Consider the following 21,726-nt stretch of genomic DNA (forward strand, 5'->3'; position numbering starts at 1 on the left):
ACCGGACAGCAGGATTTTAGGGGACATGGAGACTTGGATGCAGGTCTTTGTACTGCTACCAATTCAACAAGTATCGTTAGAGGGATGCCTTGCGCCGGGACCTGCAAAAATTAATGCTCTTTTGTTAAGGGTGCCGTCAATAAGCGAATAAGCTCAAGGGGTGCATCATCTCCTGCCGATCAGAACTATTGCTCGTTTATCAATATAGCCAGGTGTGCCGGTGATGGTTTGTAAGAGGATAATGTCAGATGGTCGAAAAGAAAGCGACAGTGTTGTCCACCCAACAGCTGCGCAGTGTCTTCTGATTCGGCAGCTGTACCGAAAAAAAAAACTGCGCGTCAATTAGTGGACTGCAGGGATCATTTACATCTGTATCTCTGTATCGTGGGAGTAGGAAAGCCACTCGCCATCTTCGATCATGACCCTGGAATGTCTCAGATGAATCAAATCCACCAGTCTGTTCTGGTCAGCGCTTGCGCTCTTGTTACGTCACTGGCGTGTTGCCGTCCTTACACTCGACCAGGGCTGGTTGGGGAAAGCCTATGTTTCCAGAGCCATCTACAAAACATTGTCGGAATGTTGCGCGAGTCAAGACAAGATGCAAATCTGGCGCTGCAACAGTTGCTAATAAGGATGCAAGCGACGGGATGGATAGAGTCATCCTATCATACCAGATCTTTGCCAGCTGTAATGGATACTGAAAGGCCATGCTATTGCCCAGGCTGTGGTTAAAAAATTTCTTGTACAGAAACACATCATGGGAGTCGATGTTCAACCCCCCCCCTGTCCCCACTAGGGACGTGTGGCCCGACTCGTCAGTTGAGGCTTGGTATAGGTTCAAGAGGACTTCCGAAACAGGCAACTTCAAGAGCGAGTGGCCGAATTAGGTAGATGGTGTCCAGATTGTGGAGAGGGTTACAGCGGGTGGGAAAATAGAGTCAGGCCAACCGGCCCTTGTCGGATAGGGAAATGGCTAGTCAGTGAGCAAAGATTGCTTCGGGTGCGAGAGAGGGAAGCAAAAGGTGGTCAAGGTTGCGAGTTGCACAACGAGGGACCCATGGCTAGAAGAGAGAGAGAGAAAGGGACAGTTTCAGCCTTGCGACTGGCAGGTGCACTATGGCATTTGAGGCTCTATATGTGTACGCTTCTTGGGTCCCTGCCTCTCATTATGCCGTGCAGAAGCGCGCAGCTGCATGTCAACAACGACAAGGTCGGCATTTCGCGAGGAAGCGGCACACGATCCGCAATACGCGGAGGATCAGCTTGCCGCCATGCCCTATGGTAGATGACGCAATTCTCGGAAGTGTCGTGATCAGAGTACGCAGACGGTCAGTAGTTTTGCCGTATGCGGTAATGTCGTATAGGCGTGTGTAGTACTAGAGTCTCGGCCTTTTTGTGGGATTAGTGTGACAGGACTGGGGGTAGCCGGGGTATTTTGAGCATGTCATGTTTTTTTAGGGGGATACGCGGTATGATCAAGTCGAGCAGCAAGAGAGGGTGCAAAAGGTGTTTCTATATGTCTTGGTGCAGAGGTTGTTGATGGAAGTGACAAAGGGAATTCCATGCAGGGAAGGCGCCAACGCCCAGGCCGAGTGTCGTTGGATCGCTCACAGGATGGGCGGCCACCCACCATGATATATTACATGCATGATGCATAGGCAGGCAGAGGAGGACACATGGCGGGCGTACGAGGTTATTGGATGCGCGTAAGTGATTCCGCGGGCCGAGGGTTGGATCTGCAAGAGCATGACAGCAACCCCGTCTCTGCAGCAGCGTACAGGAGGGTGAAGGCAGTAGGTGGGCAGTTTGGTGAGGATGCAGGCGGAAGGCGGGCCATGTAGGTCTTGATCCGGAGCAGGTACCTTTCCAAAGTGGTAGGGACGGCGGCCGAGTGGAAATTGAAAATGCAGCTCATCAGTCGAGCGTGGTCTGCAAGTGGAAAAGAGTCCGAGTTGGGAACGAGGCATCAGCCCACGTACGAGGATAACATGGCACTAGCGGATGGATGAATGGCAGGAGGGCGCGAGGGCGCGAGGGCAGACAAGCGAACTGGCGAATCACATGACCGGGGCGGGCGTCAGGGCAAGTGCAAGTGCAAGTGCAAGCGCAAGTGCAAGCACGCCGCCCAGGTCGCGCCGCGGCTGCAGGGTGCAAAAAGGCTCGGCTACAGGTTGACAGATGGATTAATTTAGCAAAGAAAAAAAGGGACCCTGGAAAGTAGAGCCATGGTTGCAGCGGCTGCAACACCGCGATACCGAGGGCTCGCTCGCGCTCGTGTCGTGGCGGGAGTGCAGGCGGCGCAGGCAATCAATTGGCAGCGAGTGGCGCGAGTGGGAGCACGTCGCGATGCAGGCTCGAGACGCCAGCCCTGCCGCCAGACGAGCATGAGCAGGGCCAGCAGGGAGCGCGTATGGCTCTGGCTGGTGCTTTTTGCTGGTGCTGGTGCTGGTGCTGGTGCTGGTGCTGGTGCTGGAGCTTGCTGGGGCCCGGAGTGGACGACTCCGCTTGCAGCGGCTAGCGCATGGACAGTGGAGGAAGTGCAAAGAGTGGGCAATGGGCAATCAACGGGCAGTGGGCAGTGGGCAGTGGGCAGCGCAGGCAAGTATGTACAGTAGCACTATTAGGCAGAGCAACTTACAGGCCTAGAGCAATTGATCTCAGATGGTCTGGCGCCAAGCGGGGGCACAGAGTATTGGCTATGGACCCATCGATCATCAGCCGCATCGCTCGCACAGCACAGCCCGCCGCCGGCTGGGGGGAGGGGGGTGGGTGGGCGTCAGGAGGACGGCCATGCAACAGCACACTGGGGTAGACAGGCGGGCGGCGCGCCTTGGTCCAGCATGGCGCCATGAGGTGAGCATGGCGAGGTGGGCGTCGTAGTCGTCGTCGTCTTTTGTGGTAGTGGTGGTGGTGGTGGTGGCCGTGGTTTGTGGGTGGGGGGGCCATAGGCAGGCTGTCTCGTGCCCTCGTCGTCCTCGGCCTGCCTGTGTGCACCAAGAGCACCACCACCCAGCACCACCAGCACCACCAGCACCACCACCCACCGGAGCAGCCGCGGGGCGGTTGCACCACCGCAAATGGCCCTGGTCAGCAACGCACACCACAGTGCGTGCAGTCGATCCCTGACAGCGCTGCATCTAGGGTGCCTAGGCGTATGCGAGCGATTCAACGGCTGGCGGGATCCAAGCATCCATGGGATGACGCTTTGGCACAAAGGCGCATGTGCTATTCCCGACTCGTGTCGCCCCTCCCCCCCACCCATGTCGCCTCTGGGAATTCTTGACTACCTCATGCTCCAGCCATGTTCACACTACCCCAAAGTCTGCTAAGGGAATCTCATGCAGCTTAAACAGCGCCGGGAAGCGAAACATGTCCTCGCCGCCCTAGCCCGCTCGCAAGCATACGTGTTTAAATACCTGTCACTTCCGCTTCTTCCCCGATGCAAGCGGCTTTTCACTCCCACCATTCGATGTGATCTTCGTCTACCATACTCTGTCGAAGCTCACATCCCCATCTCCCACACTCGTTGGCCGCCGCCGCCATGTTTCCCTTTTCACTGACCCTGTTCCCTAATTGGAGCTGGCTGTGTATCTTTGTCGTGCTTTTGTATGTTGACAATACCATTACCATCACCATCACCACTATCCTTCTTCTTCTTCTTCCTCCTCCTCCTCCTCCCCCTCCTCCCTTCCCGCTCCCGGGACTACACTGACTCGCTACCATAGTTTGTTTCGTTATGTCCGTCTTTGGGTCAACCTCGCCAGCAACTGGACGTACACGCCCATGCAGCCTGTCGACGACCCAACAATCACCTCCAAGGACATGACAGTCATCATTCCCACCGTTGCCGAGGATCTCCAGCAATTAAAAGAGACGGTCCAAAGCGCATATCGCCTCGAGCCCTTCGAGTTGCTACTCGTCACGCCTGACTCGCGTGTTAAGCGTGTCTATCAGATGGTTGAAGAGCTCGGCAGCCCCAAGATTATTCAGGTCTTGTCCGTCAGCCAGGCCAACAAGCGTCGCCAGCTGTGCCGCGCCATTCCCGAGGTCGAGACCAAGATTACGCTTCTGCTCGACGACGACGTCTGGCTGCCTGAAAAGTTCACCAAATGGATCCTGGCTCCCTTTGAGGACCCACGCGTGGGCGGAGTTGGCACCAACCAGCAGATTCGCCGCTTCAACCGCTCCAACATTTGGGAGTTTCTAGGCGCCATCTACCTGGTCAGGAGAAATTTCGACTGCACCGCCTGCAACTGGATAGACGGCGGCCTGCCCTGCCTGTCCGGCCGCGCCGTGGCCTATCGATCGGAGATTTTGCAAGACCCCAACTTCACCTATGGCTTCACACACGAGACATGGGGCAGCGACCACTTCCTCAATGCTGATGACGACAACTTCATCACCCGCTGGCTGTTTTCGCACAACTGGAGAATTCAGATGCAGAACCACCGCGAGTGCGAGGTCGAGACGACACTCGAAGACGACACCAAGTACCTGCGGCAATGTCTGCGTTGGGTCCGTTCTAACTGGAGAAGCAACCTGACTAGCTTGACCGAGGGTTACATGTGGATGGTGAGTTTGCTAGTTCCAATATTTGCACAAATTTCGCGTCGTCGAGGCGCCAAGCCTGCCCCTCTTTTCACTAGCCGGCTGTGTGCATAATGACCCTTTTGCTGACACCACTTGACGCGACAGAGGTACCCATGGTCACTCTATGCCGTCTTCCAGACCACCGTCACGCAATGGGCGTTCCTGCTCGACTGCGCCCTGCTTGCATCGGCCTACTTTGCCCTCTGTGAGACTGGATACTACCCAGCCGACGAGGGCCAACTGTCGCGTGCCGACAAGTGGCAGCGCTCGCTTCTGTGGACACTGTTTATCGCGCACTGGGTCTTTGCAAAGACGATCAAGCTAGTGCCGCATCTGCTAAGGAACCCCGGCGACGTCCGCTTCGTGCCCGTCTCGATTCTCTTCGGCTATTTCCACAACCTTATCAAGCTCTACGGCTGCATCACCGTCACAGAGGTATGTTTGTCCCATCCGCCACCCAACATCCAGGCGCAACCAGCACCATCGCTGCCAACCCACCTTTTGAAACATGGCTGACATTTGTTGATCAGACTACATGGGGCACCCGTGAGGGCGCCGATGCAGACGACAACATCCGAATGTTGCCGATCCCGCCGATGGCAGCGATTACGCCTCCCCTGACACCTCCGCCAGGCGGACGCGTCCTCCGAGAGCGATGCGCCGGCTTCCCGATGATGAAGTAGACGACCGTTTCCACTTTTTGGTTTCGCATTCTGAGCCCTCGGCCACACTTTTATTTTTGATCTGGATGCCGCAGTCATGTTAGACGCATCCTCAGCCTTTGACCAGCCAATTTTTTTTCAATTATTATTATCTCGCACTATTACTATTACTTTGGAGCATGGCCCGACATGTGCCAGGGGCATGCAAGGTAGAACAGCATTGTCTTGTTTCCTAGTATTTTTGGAGCGTGGCAGCTCTCGGATACCACCAAAAGGGGCCCGGTTGGGATGATTGCATGGTGTTTTGGCGTTTGACGGCGCGAGGCCGAACGAAATTTGCAGCGTCTTTTTTTTTACCATTTTTTTCCTGGCCATGTCACGGAGTTGGTCAATAGCCAACCGTTGTAGTTTATGCAAAAAAAAGTTGCAAATGATATGGATTTTGTTGGACAGGCTGGTCGTCTCGCTTCGAGACGGGATTCGCGCAAATAGGACCAAAGTGGATGCCAACAAGACAAGCTGTTTCCCAAGCAACAAAGACAGGCGCACATGCATGGCATGCCGCAACCGCACAGCACCCTGGTCAGGTATCTGGCTTAGGCGTGTTACCCGCGCTGCACGGCCTACAGGTAGCGCGAACCATCACCCGCTCGCCAGCCCGATGGCTTCCAACTTGATCTGGAGCGTGAGCCGAGTCGAGGAGTGGTGGGCGGCATGTTATCTGAAGACGGACTACGCTACTCGGACCATGAAAGAGGGCCATGCAATGCAGGCCAAAGGGGAGTCCAAGACGGCAGGTGCGAAGGGGGGCCGTGTACGTATGTGTATGTATGTACATATGTGGCATGTATGTATGTATGTATGTATGTATGTATGTGTATGTAGGCTGCGTACCCAGCCTGTAGGCATGGCGACGGGGAGGAAGGGAAGGGGGGCCCTTTTGTCGCAACGAACCCACTCGCACTGCAACCCGGGCCTGCACTCTGCACAGTGTCTGCACTCTGGGCACTCGCACTCTCCACACTCGGAGGCACTTCGTATCTCCGCGCGTGCGGCCGTCCGTCGCCTTGAGCCAGGGCGATGCAAGTACAAGTGGACGGCTACTACTCGACTATACGTACTCGACATGGACAACAAATAGGCGCTGCGGCGCCGTGGCTTTGGCCTCTCCCGCACGGCGCCCGCCCCTCGCCCCTCGCCCCTCGTCCTTCGCCCACGGTCCTTTGCCCACGGCGGTCGCCCATGGGCCCTTTGTGCCCCCCGCCAAGGCCTTCAGACGACGCCCTCCCCACTGACGACCTGTACGCCCACTCAAGCGGGCCTGCATGCTGCACGGCCTACTCGTAGTCGCGCCTCCAGGGAAACCTTGCCGGCGCCGAACTTCTCATGCACACTCGACTTCGCTTGCCTTCAGTAATCATCATTGTGCGTTGCGGCAATTTCACGCACACTACTACTTACTACCCTGCCCGCCCAAGACGCAACACGCCCACGCCCACGCCCACGCCTACGCCTACGCCCGCCCGCCGGGACGAGAGGAGAAGCATCAGCAAAAGCACCAGACGAGGATGCGCGTCGGCGTCAAATAGCCACAGCGAGTCAGCCTGTCGAGCGGCAGAGACCCTTTTTGTAGGCAAACCTTATGCTTGTCGTCCCGCTCCCGCAGGCCTGTGTGTCGAGAGGGCAACAAGCTCAGACGCTACCCTGGCGCCGACGGCGGCGCGACGCCAGGCCCATAGCTCTCCACCTCTCCACCTCTCGTCATAGCTGCCTGTTCGCTATCCCACCCCCGACTTTCCCCAGCAGAGACAACATCAAGCACCACCACGCTGTACACCTTTCCACCAACGCTTCGCGGCCAAGTATCTGCAAGCCTTGCTGTCCCGTGGTCCCCGATGCACTGCACCCTCGCACACGGCCTAGGCACGGACTCGCAGTTCGACGCTGGTAAGCCGTGCCCAAGCACCCCATACTACCACGGCGCGGAACATTTTCATTGGTGCTTCTGCCGATCCGAAATTCTCCAAAGGCTCAGGTGCAGCCTGGGCACGCGTGCGCGCCACACACATACACACACCCACACACACGCACCTGCGCCCTTCCTGGTGCTTGCAAGTCCCTCGTAAAGTCCCTCATCGAGATGGCCTCTACTAATGCCAATCTAAGTACGCGGTTGCAACATGGCGCAATCACGTAGCCTGCGACACGCTTCACTGCACCCGTCAATTGTTGAAAGCTCATGTCGCCACCTGTCTGTGCTCGCCCTGCCTGCCCGCCCGCCTGCCCTGACAATAAGTCCTCGCCTAATATGTAATGCTGCTGCTGCTGCTGATGATGATGATGATGATGTGGTTGTTATTGTTACTGTTATTGGTCTTACATATTCTTCTGGTTGCCATTTGTCGTCTCCCACGTTGCTCGTCACCACACATCCGCATCCATACAGCCGGGTCCCAGGCGAAAACTCTGCACCCCTTCGCTTCACGCGCGACACACGCTTTCGGGTTGCCTGTAAGCACTCTGGACTCATCGCATATATTTCCCTTTATCTGGCTTAGGAAATATGCTTCCGCTCCCTTATACCCGTCACACTGCAAGGGCATACACCTCGTCAACCCCACTCAATCTTACTTTGGTGAAAGTGGGCTGGACTCGTCAGACCAACATGACGATACCAAGGACAAAGCATTTCCCCCTTCCAGCCAACCGCTGCCGACGGAATTGTCTGGTGGTAATTGACTGTCTGACGACATCGGACATGGAACCTGGCACAAAAAAAGGCCTGGGCCTGTTCAATACTTTGTACCAGGCTCTCTCATGTCGGCCGGTTTCATCTGCTCATGATCATGTCACATTGTCTGACACCATGGCCGCTAGGCCGCATCCGGTCGTGCCGAGCACTGCGCTTTGAAGAATCTGGGGTGGGGGTGCTTGCGCAGTAAACTTGGAATTCGACATCTGCAAAGCGAAAACATTTCCCGATTTCATCACAAACAATCGACGTGCTCGGCCTTGCGTCTGTCCGAAATGTCCAAAAAAAAAACTTGTAAATTTTTGGACATGTCTGGTGCAACAAATTTTCTCCGGCGCCGTGCATGGATGTACTTACACACGTAGTAGATATTGCATCTTGGGGGTCCATCGACGTCACGAAGCGGACGTGTCAAATGTAGTAGTGCTCGTGCCGAGCCGGTCCTGAACCGAGATCGAGCTACAAGTGCAAGCACGACCTGGAGCTGGTCCCATGTCAGAATGGATAGATGCAAACCGACGATGGCTGGCCACAGCGACTGCGGGAGATCTTGCGGCGAAACTTCTACGGCCTGCATGCTCAAAGGGTGTGACATGGCATTCGCAATATCTACCCGGATCACGTGCCAAGTCTACATCTAGTCATTCCAGGAACGCACCTGCATAACTCACTGTCGTGCCCGGGAATCATATCGTCATTGTTGTCTCTTTGCGGCGCCAACTCCACTGCTTGCGCGTCGAGTAGCGCCGTACGAAAGTGTACTTCTGCGGACACCCCTACTAGCATCTATGGCCTCGGTACAATAGCGATGGGTCCGATCCTGACCGATCCAGGGTGCGCTAAAACATCCCTAAGAATTGCCTTTTCCATGGTTCGTCGATCTTCGCAAGATGACGACGTCCGACAACGCTCTTACAGTAAACCTTCATTTGCGTCCCCACACAACCACGACGCAAAACTATCATCCCCCTGCAGCTGCACGTCAACGCTGCGCGCCACTAAAGCCACACTTGACCCTCAGCCGCATCTCCATCTCATTGACCAGGAAACCTACCCTCTTGAGCAGCGCGCTGACGGGCGGCCCTTTGGCCCGAGCGAGCCACAGCGCGTATTACTACTCCACAGTAATAAACGCGCTAAAATGTCGTGCAGGGCGACTGAGCCCGTCGCTGACTCGACGTCTGTCTGGATCAAGGGTCTTGCCTGTCTTCTCCACAATCACGGCTACACTCGCTGCGTCCAGACTTTTCAACCCCACCCTTTTCTTTCTCATGTTAAAACTGCCGGATAGCCTCTCCGTCTCAGTCGACTTTAGGCGTTCTATCCCGCACGAGTCAGCGTTTGATGTTTCGTGTAGTCCATCTCAGCACCACGGCACCTTTGACGCATACATACTATAACATACTTGCATTGCCTGATAAGACGCGGTACGTATCCTTTAGCCACGTCCACTAACGGGTGCTGACGGATGATGGGCAAACGGGTGTGGATACGGAATCATCTAGTGCTCAGCAAATCTCTGCCCGTGCCAACTTTTGCTCACAATTCTGAGGTGACACTCGCGACCCAACAAGGGTGACCCACTTTCAGACCCTCTCTTTTGGGAATACCGAAAAGCATCTTCCGCCCACTGGTGGAGTTACTAGAGGCGCGGATCGGGAGTGTTGGACACGTTGAGCCACTACAGTGTCACAGCTTCATGGTTACAGGGCCGACGGCTTTTTTCCCTTCCTACTTGGTACATGCTGCGACATGCCGATGCCTGCCCCTCGGCATAGGCCGTCCACACGCCGCGCCCATCACATGCGACGCCACATACATTTCAAATGCATGAGATAGTGCAGAGCCTCACCCACGTCTTACGCACGAAAGACAGGTTTGTTTGTTGAGCTGCGCGAGCCACGTTCGGCCCTTCTCCGGCCCTCTTTCCTCCGCTTACCCCTCCTTCGCTTCCACTTTTCCCACTTTGACTTCGGGAAATACTTGACAATAGCGATGCAGTTTTTTTCCCTCCAAAAGCACGTCAAGTAACGCAGGGAAAAAAAACTTGCCAAGCTTCAACGCAACCCGGTTTCATCTTCGCAAGCGGAACTATACTACGGTTTCGACTGACCTCGTTTGTGGACGACGGTTGTTTCCAGCTACCCCACATTTTTTGTCAGCTTTCACGGGCCTGCAGTTGAACACTTGTCCTCCACATGTGGCTGGCAGACACGGGACAAGTAAGCGCCTGTCGCTTGCCCTGGTCGGGAGCAATTGCCTTTTCAACCCACGTCAATACTTTGCCGGCCGGCGTGCGTGTAGAGACATGCAAGAAGTATCTCCGTCATGCCCTCGTTGGCCTGACACATTGCTATGGGTTGCGCCCTTTTTTAGAACTGTGAGGCCTAGATGCAGGCCTCGCAGATGCTATACACCTAGACTGCTGCTCGTGGACCCCCGATTAATCCATATGCATGACATGCAGCTAGTGTATTTGCATTTGCATCGCTAAGACTTGAATCGACGATGTCCTATCGCGCCCCTGTCAGTGAAGGAAAGGTATCCCCGGCCAATGTTTTCAGACTGGACATCTACATATACATGGAGTACTGATTATTTAGAAATCCTAACAGTCTACGCTCTCATGCACTCTATCATTGAACGGTAGTTGGTCGAATTGTTTACTCGAGACGGTTAGGAGCTACAGCCCCTGGGCTATGAAGCCTTGGCAAGTGTAGTCAATCACGTCTTTTACCAGCTTTCTGTTCACATGGAACAATTCACAGCATGATAGGGTGATGTGCTAACGTATTGGTGTACTTTATATGTCTTGACTGCTCAGTTGAGCCTATGATGTTGGTGGGTACCGGGCCCGTCCTCCTCGGAGCCTCATTACCCCGCCAAATGCGGAGAGCATCTAGGTAACGACTCAGTGGCATAGCAGCAGCGATAGCAAGACAGCTATTTGAGACCCTCTAAGCGCTGGTGGCACCTTTCTTCATATTGTACTCAGCAGCTACTGCAAACAAGTCTGCATCTTCTTCTGCACGCCACCTCTAGCATCACACATCAGCAACAACGCTTCATTAACACACACTACTAGCCGACTTCCAACCAATCAACTGAATCATGTCACAGCCTCAGCAGCGCATCCTGGATTCGCACATCCATCTCTGGCCCTCGACAGCAACGTCATCTTCTGAACATGGCTGGATGACACCCAACAACCCTCTCGCCAAGCGCCACGGAATATCAGACTACCTGTCCATAGCCTCGTCACCACCCCCCACCGGGTTCATATATGTAGAAACAGACCGCTACCTTCCATCACCTATTCCTAGCGACATTTCCTCTTCTCCATCTAGTGAAAAAGAAATTGAAGAAGCGAAGCAGAAACTCTCACAATGGGCCGCACAACCACTGGAAGAAATAAAATTTCTCCGACGGATTGCAGAAGCGAAACCAGATGACGGCGATGGATTTACCCCGCAGGAAGCAGATAAAATGCTCGGATGCGTAGTATATGGTCCCTTGCACTTTTCGCCTGCTTTGTTCCGCATCTACCTTGAACTAGCGGAGCAAACCGCTGGACCCAAGTTGTGGAGCAAAGTTGTAGGATTTAGGTATTTGCTCCAGGGAAAGGGTGATGGCGTCGTGCAACGCATGTTGCAAGAGAATGAAGAATCGTGGGTTAGTAATCTGAGTGTTCTGAGACGCGGAAACAGTGGTAAGGGCTGGGCCTTTGATGTCGGAGTTGATATCAATCGAGATGGGACTGGACCCATGGAAGCGGTTGGCAAGTTGATTGCGAAGGTAAGACAGGAAGAAAAGAAAGAAGGCGTTGAAGAAGGAAAAAGGGTGAGGTTCGTGTTGAGTAAGTATCACTCTTTTTTCCCCTCAATTCTCCTACCTGAAAATATTTTTCCATCAAATACAATCAAGACTTGGAAAATCCCAAACTAACACCGAACCAGATCACCTCGCAAAACACCCCCTCTCCCCTTCTGCCCCCATCCCATCCCCTATCTGGCTCTCCTCCATCTCTTCCCTCTCTTCTGACCCCTGTGTATCAATGAAATTCTCCGGTGCTCTCAACGAATTCATAGACACCCCCAGCACCCCCTCTGACCTCCTCACTCTCGTCAAAACCCTCTCCCCCTTTTTCAACCACGTATTCCAGTCGTTTGGCGCCCGCAGGATTCTGTTCGGCAGCGATTGGCCCGTATGCAACGTCGGTGGGCCAAACGGCGAATCAGGGAATTGGTCGTTGTGGAGGGAAGTGGTGCAGGGGTGCTTGGAGGCCAAGGGGCTGAGCGAAGAGGTGAAGGAGAGTGTGTGGTGGGGGGCCGGATGTGCAGCGTATGCTTTGGATGTGTGAATCTGGACTCGACTGAATTGGGTCCGGAGGTCGAAGGAAGGAAGGAAGGAAGGAAGGAAGGAAGGAAGGAAGGAAGGAAGGAAGGAAGCGGGGAAGAAGGAGGGGGGAGGGGAGATGGCGAAAGTGACGTGACATGACCTGATTTCCTACTCTTTCTTCATCACCCCAAATGAGCTTTATATTGCACATGGCATCGTCCTTTTCGTAGCTTAACGATTTTATGTTTAACTCTGTGTTCTCTACATTGCAAAGTGGTGGCACATAAACCTATAAACGATCCCACCCCAAAAGGAGACCTACACACGCACTTTATCCCCCCAACGACCCCCCTTGCTTCCACAACTTCATAACCCGTCATCCACGAAGGGAAAAAATATCAAGAAGGAAAAGAATCTAAATAAAGATCACAAGACCGATCGACTACACATCACCAACGTACTCCTATCCCTTCACTCCGGCACCCAAACCCAACTCTCTCTCTCTCTCTATACGCTCTTACATCGCCATGTCACCAAGACAAACTACCTACATACCCAATTTATTCCCGCGGAACCCAAATCAAACCCAGGAGTCCCCCAACGATGGGCTTCGGTATCGCACTTTTTCCTTGACCTACGTAACATGAATTCCGCAAATCATCAGCCTCGGTAGCAGTCGTCAATATACCTACCTACCTACGCAAACCTATGACAAGCTCAAACATATACCTCAGCATTACCCATGTGATCAAGACTGAATTTATCGAGTCCCAGAAAACTTAAACTATGGGCTTCATACAATCCCATCTGTGTGGCAAAAAACAACAACAACAACAACAACATAAAAGGTATGCAAAGCAAAAAAAAAGCCAGCCCTAAAATGCATAATTTCGGGGGGGGGGTATACAACTATTCAAAAGCACTAACTTTTCCCCCTTTCTCCCCCTCCACAAATCCCCCACCTCACAAACTCCCAACCCCCCCTAAACATACCCCACCCCCGTCCCCGTCCCCTCCCCAAGCAACACCCCAAACACCACCTTCCCTGCCTCCCCCTCCTTCTCCCCCCTCACAACGCCCAGATAAGCCCCCAGCTCGCCATCATCCGTAATCTGCACGCCGACTTCTCTCCCCTCCGCACCCCCCTTATACGCTATCAGACCTTCTAGTTTCCGGACTTCGGTACCCGGGTGCTCGCGGGTAGCCAGGGTGTGGAGTTCGGATAGAGAAGGGGAGTGGAGGATGGACAGCCAGAGGGTTTTTGCTGGAAAGGGGGTTGAGGAGTGGGGGTGGAGGCGGAAGTAGACTGGGAGAGGGGTGAAGGAGGAAGAGGAGGATGTGGTGCTGGTGCTGGTGTTGGTTGAGGGGGGGTAGTATGTGTGTTGGTAGTGAGAGGCGGGTTGGTATTGAGGGGGTTGGTAGCGTGGTTGGGGTGGGTAGTCTGGGGTAGGGAGGATGGAGGCGTCGCTGGCGGCTAGGAGGAGGGAGGGGTCAATTTGGAGGTCTGAAGCGGTGGGGAGGGGAGGGGCGGTCGGGTAGCATGGTTGTGGTGGTTCTTCACGGGTCATGTTTGCATGTGGGCGCTCTTTGGTGCTCAGTGTTGTCAAGTGAGTAGCGACAACAGGTGGTGCAGGTCCTGGGCCTGGTCCTTGGTGGACCTGGCGCTTTTTGTTTGGATCTTTAGCTGTGTTCTCCTGTTGTTGTCTCTTCGTGACGTCTCGAGCCAGAACTTCGAGCGCTCTTAGTTTCCGCGCATAGTCTGGGTCGTTTTCGCCCTGCAAGAGTGCCTTTACTAGGTGCTCAGACTCGTTGACCCAGGCCTGCTTCAGTTCTGTCCACTGTGCTTCACCCGCCTCGAGTTTGTTCGTAAAACGAGCTGTTCTCAGTTTCTCGGCAAAGGCGCTTCGTACGCGTCTCGTTTGCTCGGGGTTGAGACCAAGAATGTTCTTCGCGTCGGCGAGGCTCATCCGTGTATTCAGGGTTCGTAGGCGCTTCGTGACATCCATGCAAATGACATCTAGCGACAAGGCCCGCTGGCCTTTTGGTCGAAATAACGCATCGTAATTCTGTAGCACTTCAGGTTCCTGCTGGAAGACCTCTGTCAAATGTGCATTTTCCTTGATAAGCTGCTGTACAATCTGCGCCCACTTCTCAGGGCCAGCAATCGTCTTCTTGACAACCTCCTCAGCCTTGCAGATATCGAGAAAACGCTCTCGTAGCTCGCGGTACATGTTGTTGTCAAGACAAAGGTACGCCTTCGCTTCATCAATCGTCGTCTCAGATGGGAATCGAGGAGGCTCCCCAGGCGCATCTGCAGGCAGCCCTGCCCAACCGCGGGTTCGTCTTCGTCGTTTCCGCGTACGCCATTTCTCGTCGCTCTCGGCCTGCAGTTGTTGCTGTCGTAATTGTTTCCTAAGCACCTCCTCTGGGCTCAAGCCAACAGTGTCGGGTTCAGGGATTATAGGTCGCGCTTCTTCCGACTGTTCCGCAGACCCATCGTCGGCCTGCTCCTCTTCCCCACTCTCATCCTCGCTTGATGTCTCCTCTGCTAGTATCGTGTTTCCAAGCTGATTTATGAGGCCTTTACCAGGTATAACCTTGGGTACCTTTTTCTTTGCCTTCTTCTGTATTCGCCCATCGGTCGTCGGTGCCTTTTTCGGCTTGGAGACGCGCTCTCTGAGCAAAAGCTTGAGTCTGAGCCGCAGACGAAGCAGTTCGCGGTCGTTGATATCGAAGCCCTCAGCCTGCAGGATATCCATCATCTCCTTCTGAGTACAATTCTGTTCCCATAGTTGCTGGAGCCGTGCGACGAGAGCGGGGTTTTTGTGCGCCGGATTTTGCTTGCTCGGAAAGTCCCATCGCTGCCATTGAGTCAATCATGATGGAAAGAGACTGATTACTGGCGACGCACCTTGAACTGCGTCTGAAACGCCCGCTTACTGCAGAAACACAGTCAGTATTGCCTTGTTCAAAGATAGATTAAAGAGAGCTCAATGACAGCTGCAAGATGTACGGCGACCTGGACACGCAAAGGCGCAACAATCCCACATACCTAGGAGTAAACCCCCGAACCTCCCAATATGCTATGACTTCCTCCAGACTCTTGCGCTCCTCGACATAGAGGCGATAGCACACAGCCTCTTTGTCATCCCAAGAATAAACCATTGGTGCAGGTCTGCGACACGGCCGACCAAACTATGACGGCAAACTATGGCAGGCGTTTCGCGTCCGTTGCGCAGTTTGCCAAGAACCCGCCTCGGCATGGAATACACCGACGGCACTACTTCACCTCCTCGGACCTATTATCGTGGCCATTTGGCGCAGCAGCGCGGCATATGTATCTCGTGGCCTCTTGAACGGGCCATCATGATCTCAATTAATCTGCCGCTTGCGGTATAAGAAAAATCTATAGCCTATATACCTTTCTGCAACTCTCCCTCCCTTGAATCATATCTCACGTACCCCGCTGTCTACCACGACTACCCTCTCTGTTAACCCCACACTCTCGCATTTACATACGTGATCATGTCGCACGCACGCAAGAACAGTCTATGGACGCCCCCAGTGGTGCAGACGCCGAAGCTGCTAACCGGTAAATCCATGATGATTACCGGCGGCGTGACGGGTATTGGCCGCGCCATTGTCCTCGGATACTTGCAGCACGGCGCAAACGTCGCAGTGAACCACTTGGGAGACGACAATTCCTCCTCGCAGTACCAGTCTCTGGTCGATGAAGCCTCCCACATCCTTGATGTGAGCAAAGAAGACGTAGAAAAGCGACTCGTCCAAGTACCCGGCGATGTCGGAAACCCGGAGACGGGCAAGAAAATGGTGGCAGCGGTGGTGGAGCGATGGGGACGCTTGGATGTAGTTATAAGCAACGCGGGTATCTGCGAGTTCAAGGAGTTTCTAGAGTATGTATCCAAAACGTATTTAGTGTGCGAAGCAAAGTGATGGAAAGCTAACATATTATCTCGTAGTATCTCGGAAGATCTCTGGACCTCGACCCTAAACACCAACCTCACAGGCGCATTCCATACCATCCAAGCCGGCGCAAAGCAACTCTCGACCCAGTCACCCCCAGGTGGTTCCATAATCGGTATCTCGTCCATTAGTGCACTGGTCGGGGGCGCGTACCAGGGCCACTACACACCTACGAAAGCTGGTGTGCTCTCGTTGATCCAGTCATCGGCATGTGCGCTAGGAAAACACAACATTAGGTGTAATGCTCTGCTGCCTGGCACTATCAAGACACAGCTGAACGAGAAGGATCTGGAGGATGAGACGAAGAGAAAGTACATGGAGGGCAGGATACCTCTGGGCCGTACAGGCGTGCCCAGTGACCTTGCTGGTCCAGCCGTCTTCTTGGGCAGTGACTTGAGTTCCTATGTTAATGGGGCCCAACTGTTGGTTGACGGCGGGCTGTTTGTAAATCTGCAATAGATGTAGAAAGGAAATGCAATTAGATCAATTTACGAAATGTTCACATGTCACCTCTTCTTCCGTGCCAACAAGCTCTGTGAATTCCCTAGCTCCCATCTAGCATCCTCACGCTAGGTTCTGCAAACGTGCCAAGGGAATCCACAATGTAGGCGTTGCTGTATTATGCATCATTGCATAGTGTAATACGCGAGATGAAATGACAGAATACAATAATTTTGTTCACTTTCAACCGGAACAATCGACTCTCTACTTTGTGAACTTGAAACCAGTCAAGATGAACGGCGTAAACATCACATAGAAATGACCTAATAACAGTGAAATGCCCACTTTTGTCCCGGGTATGGTGCCAACTCCGTCGCTGTGATACCCATGGATAACGCCGATAAACACAAAATGCTACATTGTCAATGATGCGCCTTCACCATAAGACGCCGCATCGATTTCGCAACGCTCATAATAGACCTTCGGATTAAGTAACCTGTAATTATGTCAGAACATGATTGATGCATTTACATCCGACCATCATCTGATGATTGGATGTGCTGCTGTACGCAAGCATCAGACAAAATATATGTACTTACCTCAGCAATATTCTGGCGCTCAATGTAGCTTTCCTGATTCGCATCTCGTCCCACACGCCAATACACATCAGTGTAATCAGCGCAGTTCATCTCACGCAAGAACTGCTCATCGTGCGTAATGACCAGCAACTGGAAGTTGGCCTGCCTCCTGCGGCTCTGAATGATCTGGGATAGCGACTCTGCAAGTCCCTTGATGTTCTGCTGATCAAGATTGGTAGTGGGTTCATCGAGCGCGATAAGACCGCAGTTTGTACCGAAACATTCAGCAAGTGCGAGACGAATGACAATTGAAGCGAGGACCTTCTGGCCTGCAGAACAACGACCCCGCATGTCCATCTCGGTATCTTGCTTGACCATTACAACACGGTAGTTGTATGTCCGATTGCCTTTACCATCACCGTCAGATGCAATGCGGATCGTATCCACGTCTGTACCCTGGTATGCATTCCGCCACAGTTCAGCGAGGATACGGTTGATTTCCTCCATCTTGAGCGTGTGGTACTTCATAATGGCCTTATCTAGAGCGCCAGCATAACGACCCAAGTCTTCAATGGCAGCCTTGGTAGTTTCGACCTTGATGTGTGCCTCACGATATTGCTGCGCGGAATCTTTGTAGAGGTCCTTGTACTCATCCATGAGCTCAGTTAGTTGGTCGTCTTTATTCTTCATATCCCGTTCAACGCCTGTTTTCTCAATATTCAGTTGACGGTACTGTAGATCCCAGTGCTCGGCTTCACGCTCGTAATGCTCTTTATCGCGCTCAGCACCCTGCTCCTCAAGCTGTCGAATCTCCGATTCCAAGCCCTGAAGGGAGCGCTTCGCTTTTCGATAGCGAAGGTTGTCGCTGATGGAGCGTTTGCTTGTCTCTGTATCGCGTATCGTGTCTTCAATCTTCTTAATCTTTCGAGTCGTATCGGTCATGTTTGCCTCTATGCGAGCAATCTCGCCTTGAAGATTCTCAATCTCTCGGTGAGTCTGAGCAAGTTGCTGCGGACCGCCACGTTCGATGTAAGCAATGATCTCTTCGCTCGCCTGGTTGAGTTGGCGAAGACTGTCCGACAACCTTGAAGCTTCGTCGTGAGCTCGTTGGACACGCTCATTGCCACGACGGTTAACATCATCGTACTTGTATTGCGCTTGCTCGATTTCAGGATCAATGTGTTCAATATCCTGATCAAAGCCGCGCATGGCCTCTCTTTGCTTGTTGTTTTCCTTCTTCAACTCATCAACCCGATCAGAGAGAGCGCGCTTCTCCTTCAGCTTGGATTGTGCACTGTTCAGCTCGGCGCTAATATCACGTACACTCAACTCAAGTGCGTTGATGTTGCTGCGTGACTTGTCTCTGGCCGCAGTAAGCTGGTCAAGTGCGTTCCTGATGTCGCGGCTATCGTCAGAAACCCGCTTTAGGTCGGTCTGGATGGCATCGATTCCCCGCGACAGCCCGGCAGACTTTTGCTTTTGTGCCAGCTCCTTGATTTCAGCCTCAAGCTCCCGTACCCTGGTGTAGTATCCAACAATGGTTTGTACCTCTTTCGTCAAAGACTCGACTTCTTGTTTGGCGGCATCCAACTCATAAACCACAGCGTCCTGGTCTTCAAGTTGCTTGTTGAGAGTCTCTCGCTCCGATGCTAGCTTAGCAAGGTTCGCCTGCATCGTGGGAAGTTCAGTGTTACGAAGTCTACTCGCCAGTTCATAACTAGGTTTGGCGCTGCGAGCCGCCTCCAGCTCAGTGAAGATTTCGTCCGCATTGTCTGCATCCATGTTCTTCTTCGCTCTGGCAATGATGTCCTTCAACCCTTTTATGAAACCAGCTGTAGTGAAATCTTCCTCGTGATCATCGTGAAGAGTCCTTTTGCAGAGCCGACAGATATTGTGCTGCTCGGCGTACTCTAAACACTTGCCCATATAGTCAATCTGTGCCTCAAATTTGGCCTTGTCTGAGGAGACGGCTTCGTATTCCTCCTCAAGTTGTTGCAGAGTCTCGTCGAAATCGGAAATGTCGTCCTTTTGTATACATTTTTGGACCGAGGTTTCGTATTTTTGAAGCTCAGCGCGCTTCTGTTTCACTTGCGATTCCAAGCTGGATAATTGGAAGGTGACCTGATCCAGCTTCGATTGCACAATATCACGACGAGATGCAGCCTCCTTCACTTTCTCCGCCTTTTCGGAAAGCACCTGCTGGTAGGTTGTCTCCAAGGTAGATGGATCCCAGTCTGAATCAACGAGCTGGGAGATGCGTTTGTCATGAACTTTCTTCATAGTTGCCAAGCTATGTTGCTGGTTCTGCAGCTCCTCCCACTTCACGTCGATAGAAGCAGATTCCCGCGCTTGCTTCGATGCGTCACCAAATTCAGCAGTTAAGCGTTCTTTGCGGTCCTCCAATGTGCGCAAGTTACTCGAGGCTTCTGATATGCGTTCATCAAACCGCTCTGAAGTAGCTGTAGCTGTAGCATCTTGCAACTGCTTCTCGACATCTCGTTTCTTGGCTTCAAGAATGGCCTCGCTGCCTTCGTCCGCCCTGATCTGATTCATAAGTTTTTGGAGCTCTGAAATGCGCTTATCGTTATTCGTTATCTGACTACGGGCTGACTCTTTGCTCTGGCTGAGTCCAGATTTACGTGTGTTCAACTGGTTGAGGATCTCTTGGGCCTCACGCAAATCGCGCTGGGATTCTTCCCGTACTCGATCTAGAGCCTTGTTCTGGTCGCGAGACATCTTGGTCAAAATCTGCAGGAAGTCGGCCACGTGTTTCTCCGTGATATCGTAATCAAATCCTCGGATAGCATGTCGCTTTGCTGCTTCCTTGATTGCATTCTCGCGGTATTGAATCTGCTGCTCGTGCTGCTCTTTCTGTGCCTCGTATTTTCCAATCTCGCTTTGCTTTACTCCTAGCGCATCGCGTTTGTCTTCCAGATCACCCTTCAGTTCAAGGTATTGCTCTTTAAACTCTGTAACTTGTTTGGAGTATGTAGCGACTCGCTCCTCGTACTGATCCAGCATATCCTGAAGCTCCTCATCTGACTCGGCCAGCTCTTTGAGGCTGTCTTGCAGCTCTGCCACGTTTTGCTGATTGATGCTGAGTGTCATACGCTTAGCGTGTAACTGAGCAACGATCTGCTCGAAACGCGCAGCGTGGCTGTAAGCGTCGCTCGCTTTATGCTGGGCCTCGGTGCATTTAGAATCCACTTCTGTGTACGTTTCGCGCAGCTTCTCGATTTCGTCAAAGAGTTTAGCCTGTCTGTCCTCGCTCTTCTTTGCCCTCGTCTTGTCCTCTTTGGCATTGGCTTCGATGATCTTGAGTTGGCCGAGGTCGACGTTCCGCGCTTTCCGAATCATCTTGATGTTGTCAATGGCCTTTGTGTATTTCATCGCCTCGAAAATCTCGTCAAACTTCTTCTTGAGAGTGGTGGGGTCTGCCAATGGCCACAAGCTGTCTTCCTGGTGGCAGAAAATGACATTCTCAAGTATAGCTTTGGATACGCCTAGGTATTGGGGGATGATTTGGTCGAGTTCGGCGACACGGGTCGAGATTGAGTGCTTTTCGCCATCCTTGATCATGAGTAGGGAACCCTCGAGCGTCTTTTGGCTGCGGGCGTTCTTCTTGACGGTGACCTGGAGATTGCGGGTGGCGACCATGCGCACGCCGGAAGTTGAGCGAAAGGACAGTTTGACCTGGGCGAGGAGTTCCTTTTCGTTGCGCAGCTTGGGGTCGTGGATGAAGGCGCCGCCGGATTTGCTGTTTGTAGGGAGGTCACCGGTGGTGGCATATTTGAGCGACTCAATGATGGTCGTCTTGCCGGAGCCGTTCCAGCCGACAATGAGGGTCAGCGGCGCGGTGAAGACGATAGTCTCTCCTTTTTCAGGGCCAAAGGAGCGGATGCCCTGGATCATCATACGGTCGATCTTGGACATGGCGGCGGTGGCGGCGGTGGCAGCGCTCGGAGGGCGCTGCACTCTCTTGCCTTTGGCCTCTAGTCGTAGTGGTGGCTGTGGTGATGGCCGTGGTGGTTGTGGGGGGTTGTGGTGGAGTGGAGGGGCACCTTGTCGCGTCGTGCTGGCAGCGACACGTGACGGCAGCCTGGAGTTTGTGGGCCAGCCCGACGCGGTGTCACGTGACAATAATGATGACGTCATGTCTGTGCTGGGGACAGCCTAAGCAAGCATTGTGGCTGCGGGCGTCGGTGATTGTTCTCCTAAGCGCAGCCTTGCCGGTGAGAACAGGACAGCGGCCGCCATGACAGGCGCCGGATGCTCAGACATCCAACCTCCCACCTCCCCCCAAAAATATTCCATCCATCGCCAGCCCGGGCAGACGCCCTGTACCTCCCCGTGATCCCGCCCGCCTGTACGACACCGCATG

General features: G+C 53.4%; 7 protein-coding genes across 7 annotated transcripts; 5 read left to right on the forward strand and 2 right to left on the reverse strand.

The window, feature by feature from the left end:
- Positions 1–223: 223 nt before the first annotated feature.
- Positions 224–701, forward strand: COCCADRAFT_36703 (uncharacterized protein; the record flags this gene model as incomplete). The annotated part of the gene is made up of 3 exons (XM_007714023.1): positions 224–243; positions 288–455; positions 524–701. The coding sequence occupies 3 exons, from the start codon at positions 224–226 to the stop codon at positions 699–701; spliced, it is 366 nt and encodes a 121-aa protein (XP_007712213.1).
- A 1,524-nt stretch (positions 702–2,225) lies between these two features.
- COCCADRAFT_26207 (uncharacterized protein) lies at positions 2,226–2,812 on the forward strand (the record flags this gene model as incomplete). The annotated part of the gene is made up of 2 exons (XM_007714006.1): positions 2,226–2,602; positions 2,662–2,812. The coding sequence occupies 2 exons, from the start codon at positions 2,226–2,228 to the stop codon at positions 2,810–2,812; spliced, it is 528 nt and encodes a 175-aa protein (XP_007712196.1).
- Positions 2,813–3,541: 729 nt separating this feature from the next.
- Positions 3,542–5,273, forward strand: COCCADRAFT_95932 (glycosyltransferase family 2 protein; the record flags this gene model as incomplete). Its single annotated transcript, XM_007714024.1, has 4 exons — positions 3,542–3,606; positions 3,726–4,572; positions 4,696–5,025; positions 5,121–5,273. The coding sequence occupies 4 exons, from the start codon at positions 3,542–3,544 to the stop codon at positions 5,271–5,273; spliced, it is 1,395 nt and encodes a 464-aa protein (XP_007712214.1).
- A 5,842-nt stretch (positions 5,274–11,115) lies between these two features.
- COCCADRAFT_95946 (uncharacterized protein) lies at positions 11,116–12,364 on the forward strand (the record flags this gene model as incomplete). The annotated part of the gene is made up of 2 exons (XM_007714025.1): positions 11,116–11,860; positions 11,961–12,364. 2 exons carry the CDS (start codon positions 11,116–11,118, stop codon positions 12,362–12,364), a joined length of 1,149 nt encoding a protein of 382 aa, XP_007712215.1.
- Positions 12,365–13,325: 961 nt separating this feature from the next.
- COCCADRAFT_4980 (uncharacterized protein) lies at positions 13,326–15,507 on the reverse strand (the record flags this gene model as incomplete). The annotated part of the gene is made up of 3 exons (XM_007714000.1): positions 13,326–15,203; positions 15,254–15,281; positions 15,395–15,507. The coding sequence occupies 3 exons, from the start codon at positions 15,505–15,507 to the stop codon at positions 13,326–13,328; spliced, it is 2,019 nt and encodes a 672-aa protein (XP_007712190.1).
- A 360-nt stretch (positions 15,508–15,867) lies between these two features.
- On the forward strand, positions 15,868–16,785 carry COCCADRAFT_36707 (uncharacterized protein; the record flags this gene model as incomplete). The annotated part of the gene is made up of 2 exons (XM_007714026.1): positions 15,868–16,256; positions 16,323–16,785. 2 exons carry the CDS (start codon positions 15,868–15,870, stop codon positions 16,783–16,785), a joined length of 852 nt encoding a protein of 283 aa, XP_007712216.1.
- A 469-nt stretch (positions 16,786–17,254) lies between these two features.
- Positions 17,255–21,278, reverse strand: COCCADRAFT_4982 (uncharacterized protein; the record flags this gene model as incomplete). Its single annotated transcript, XM_007714001.1, has 2 exons — positions 17,255–17,263; positions 17,367–21,278. 2 exons carry the CDS (start codon positions 21,276–21,278, stop codon positions 17,255–17,257), a joined length of 3,921 nt encoding a protein of 1,306 aa, XP_007712191.1.
- Positions 21,279–21,726: the final 448 nt, after the last annotated feature.

Source organism: Bipolaris zeicola (assembly GCF_000523435.1).
Source record: "Bipolaris zeicola 26-R-13 unplaced genomic scaffold scaffold_72, whole genome shotgun sequence".
NCBI lineage: Eukaryota > Fungi > Ascomycota > Dothideomycetes > Pleosporales > Pleosporaceae > Bipolaris > Bipolaris zeicola.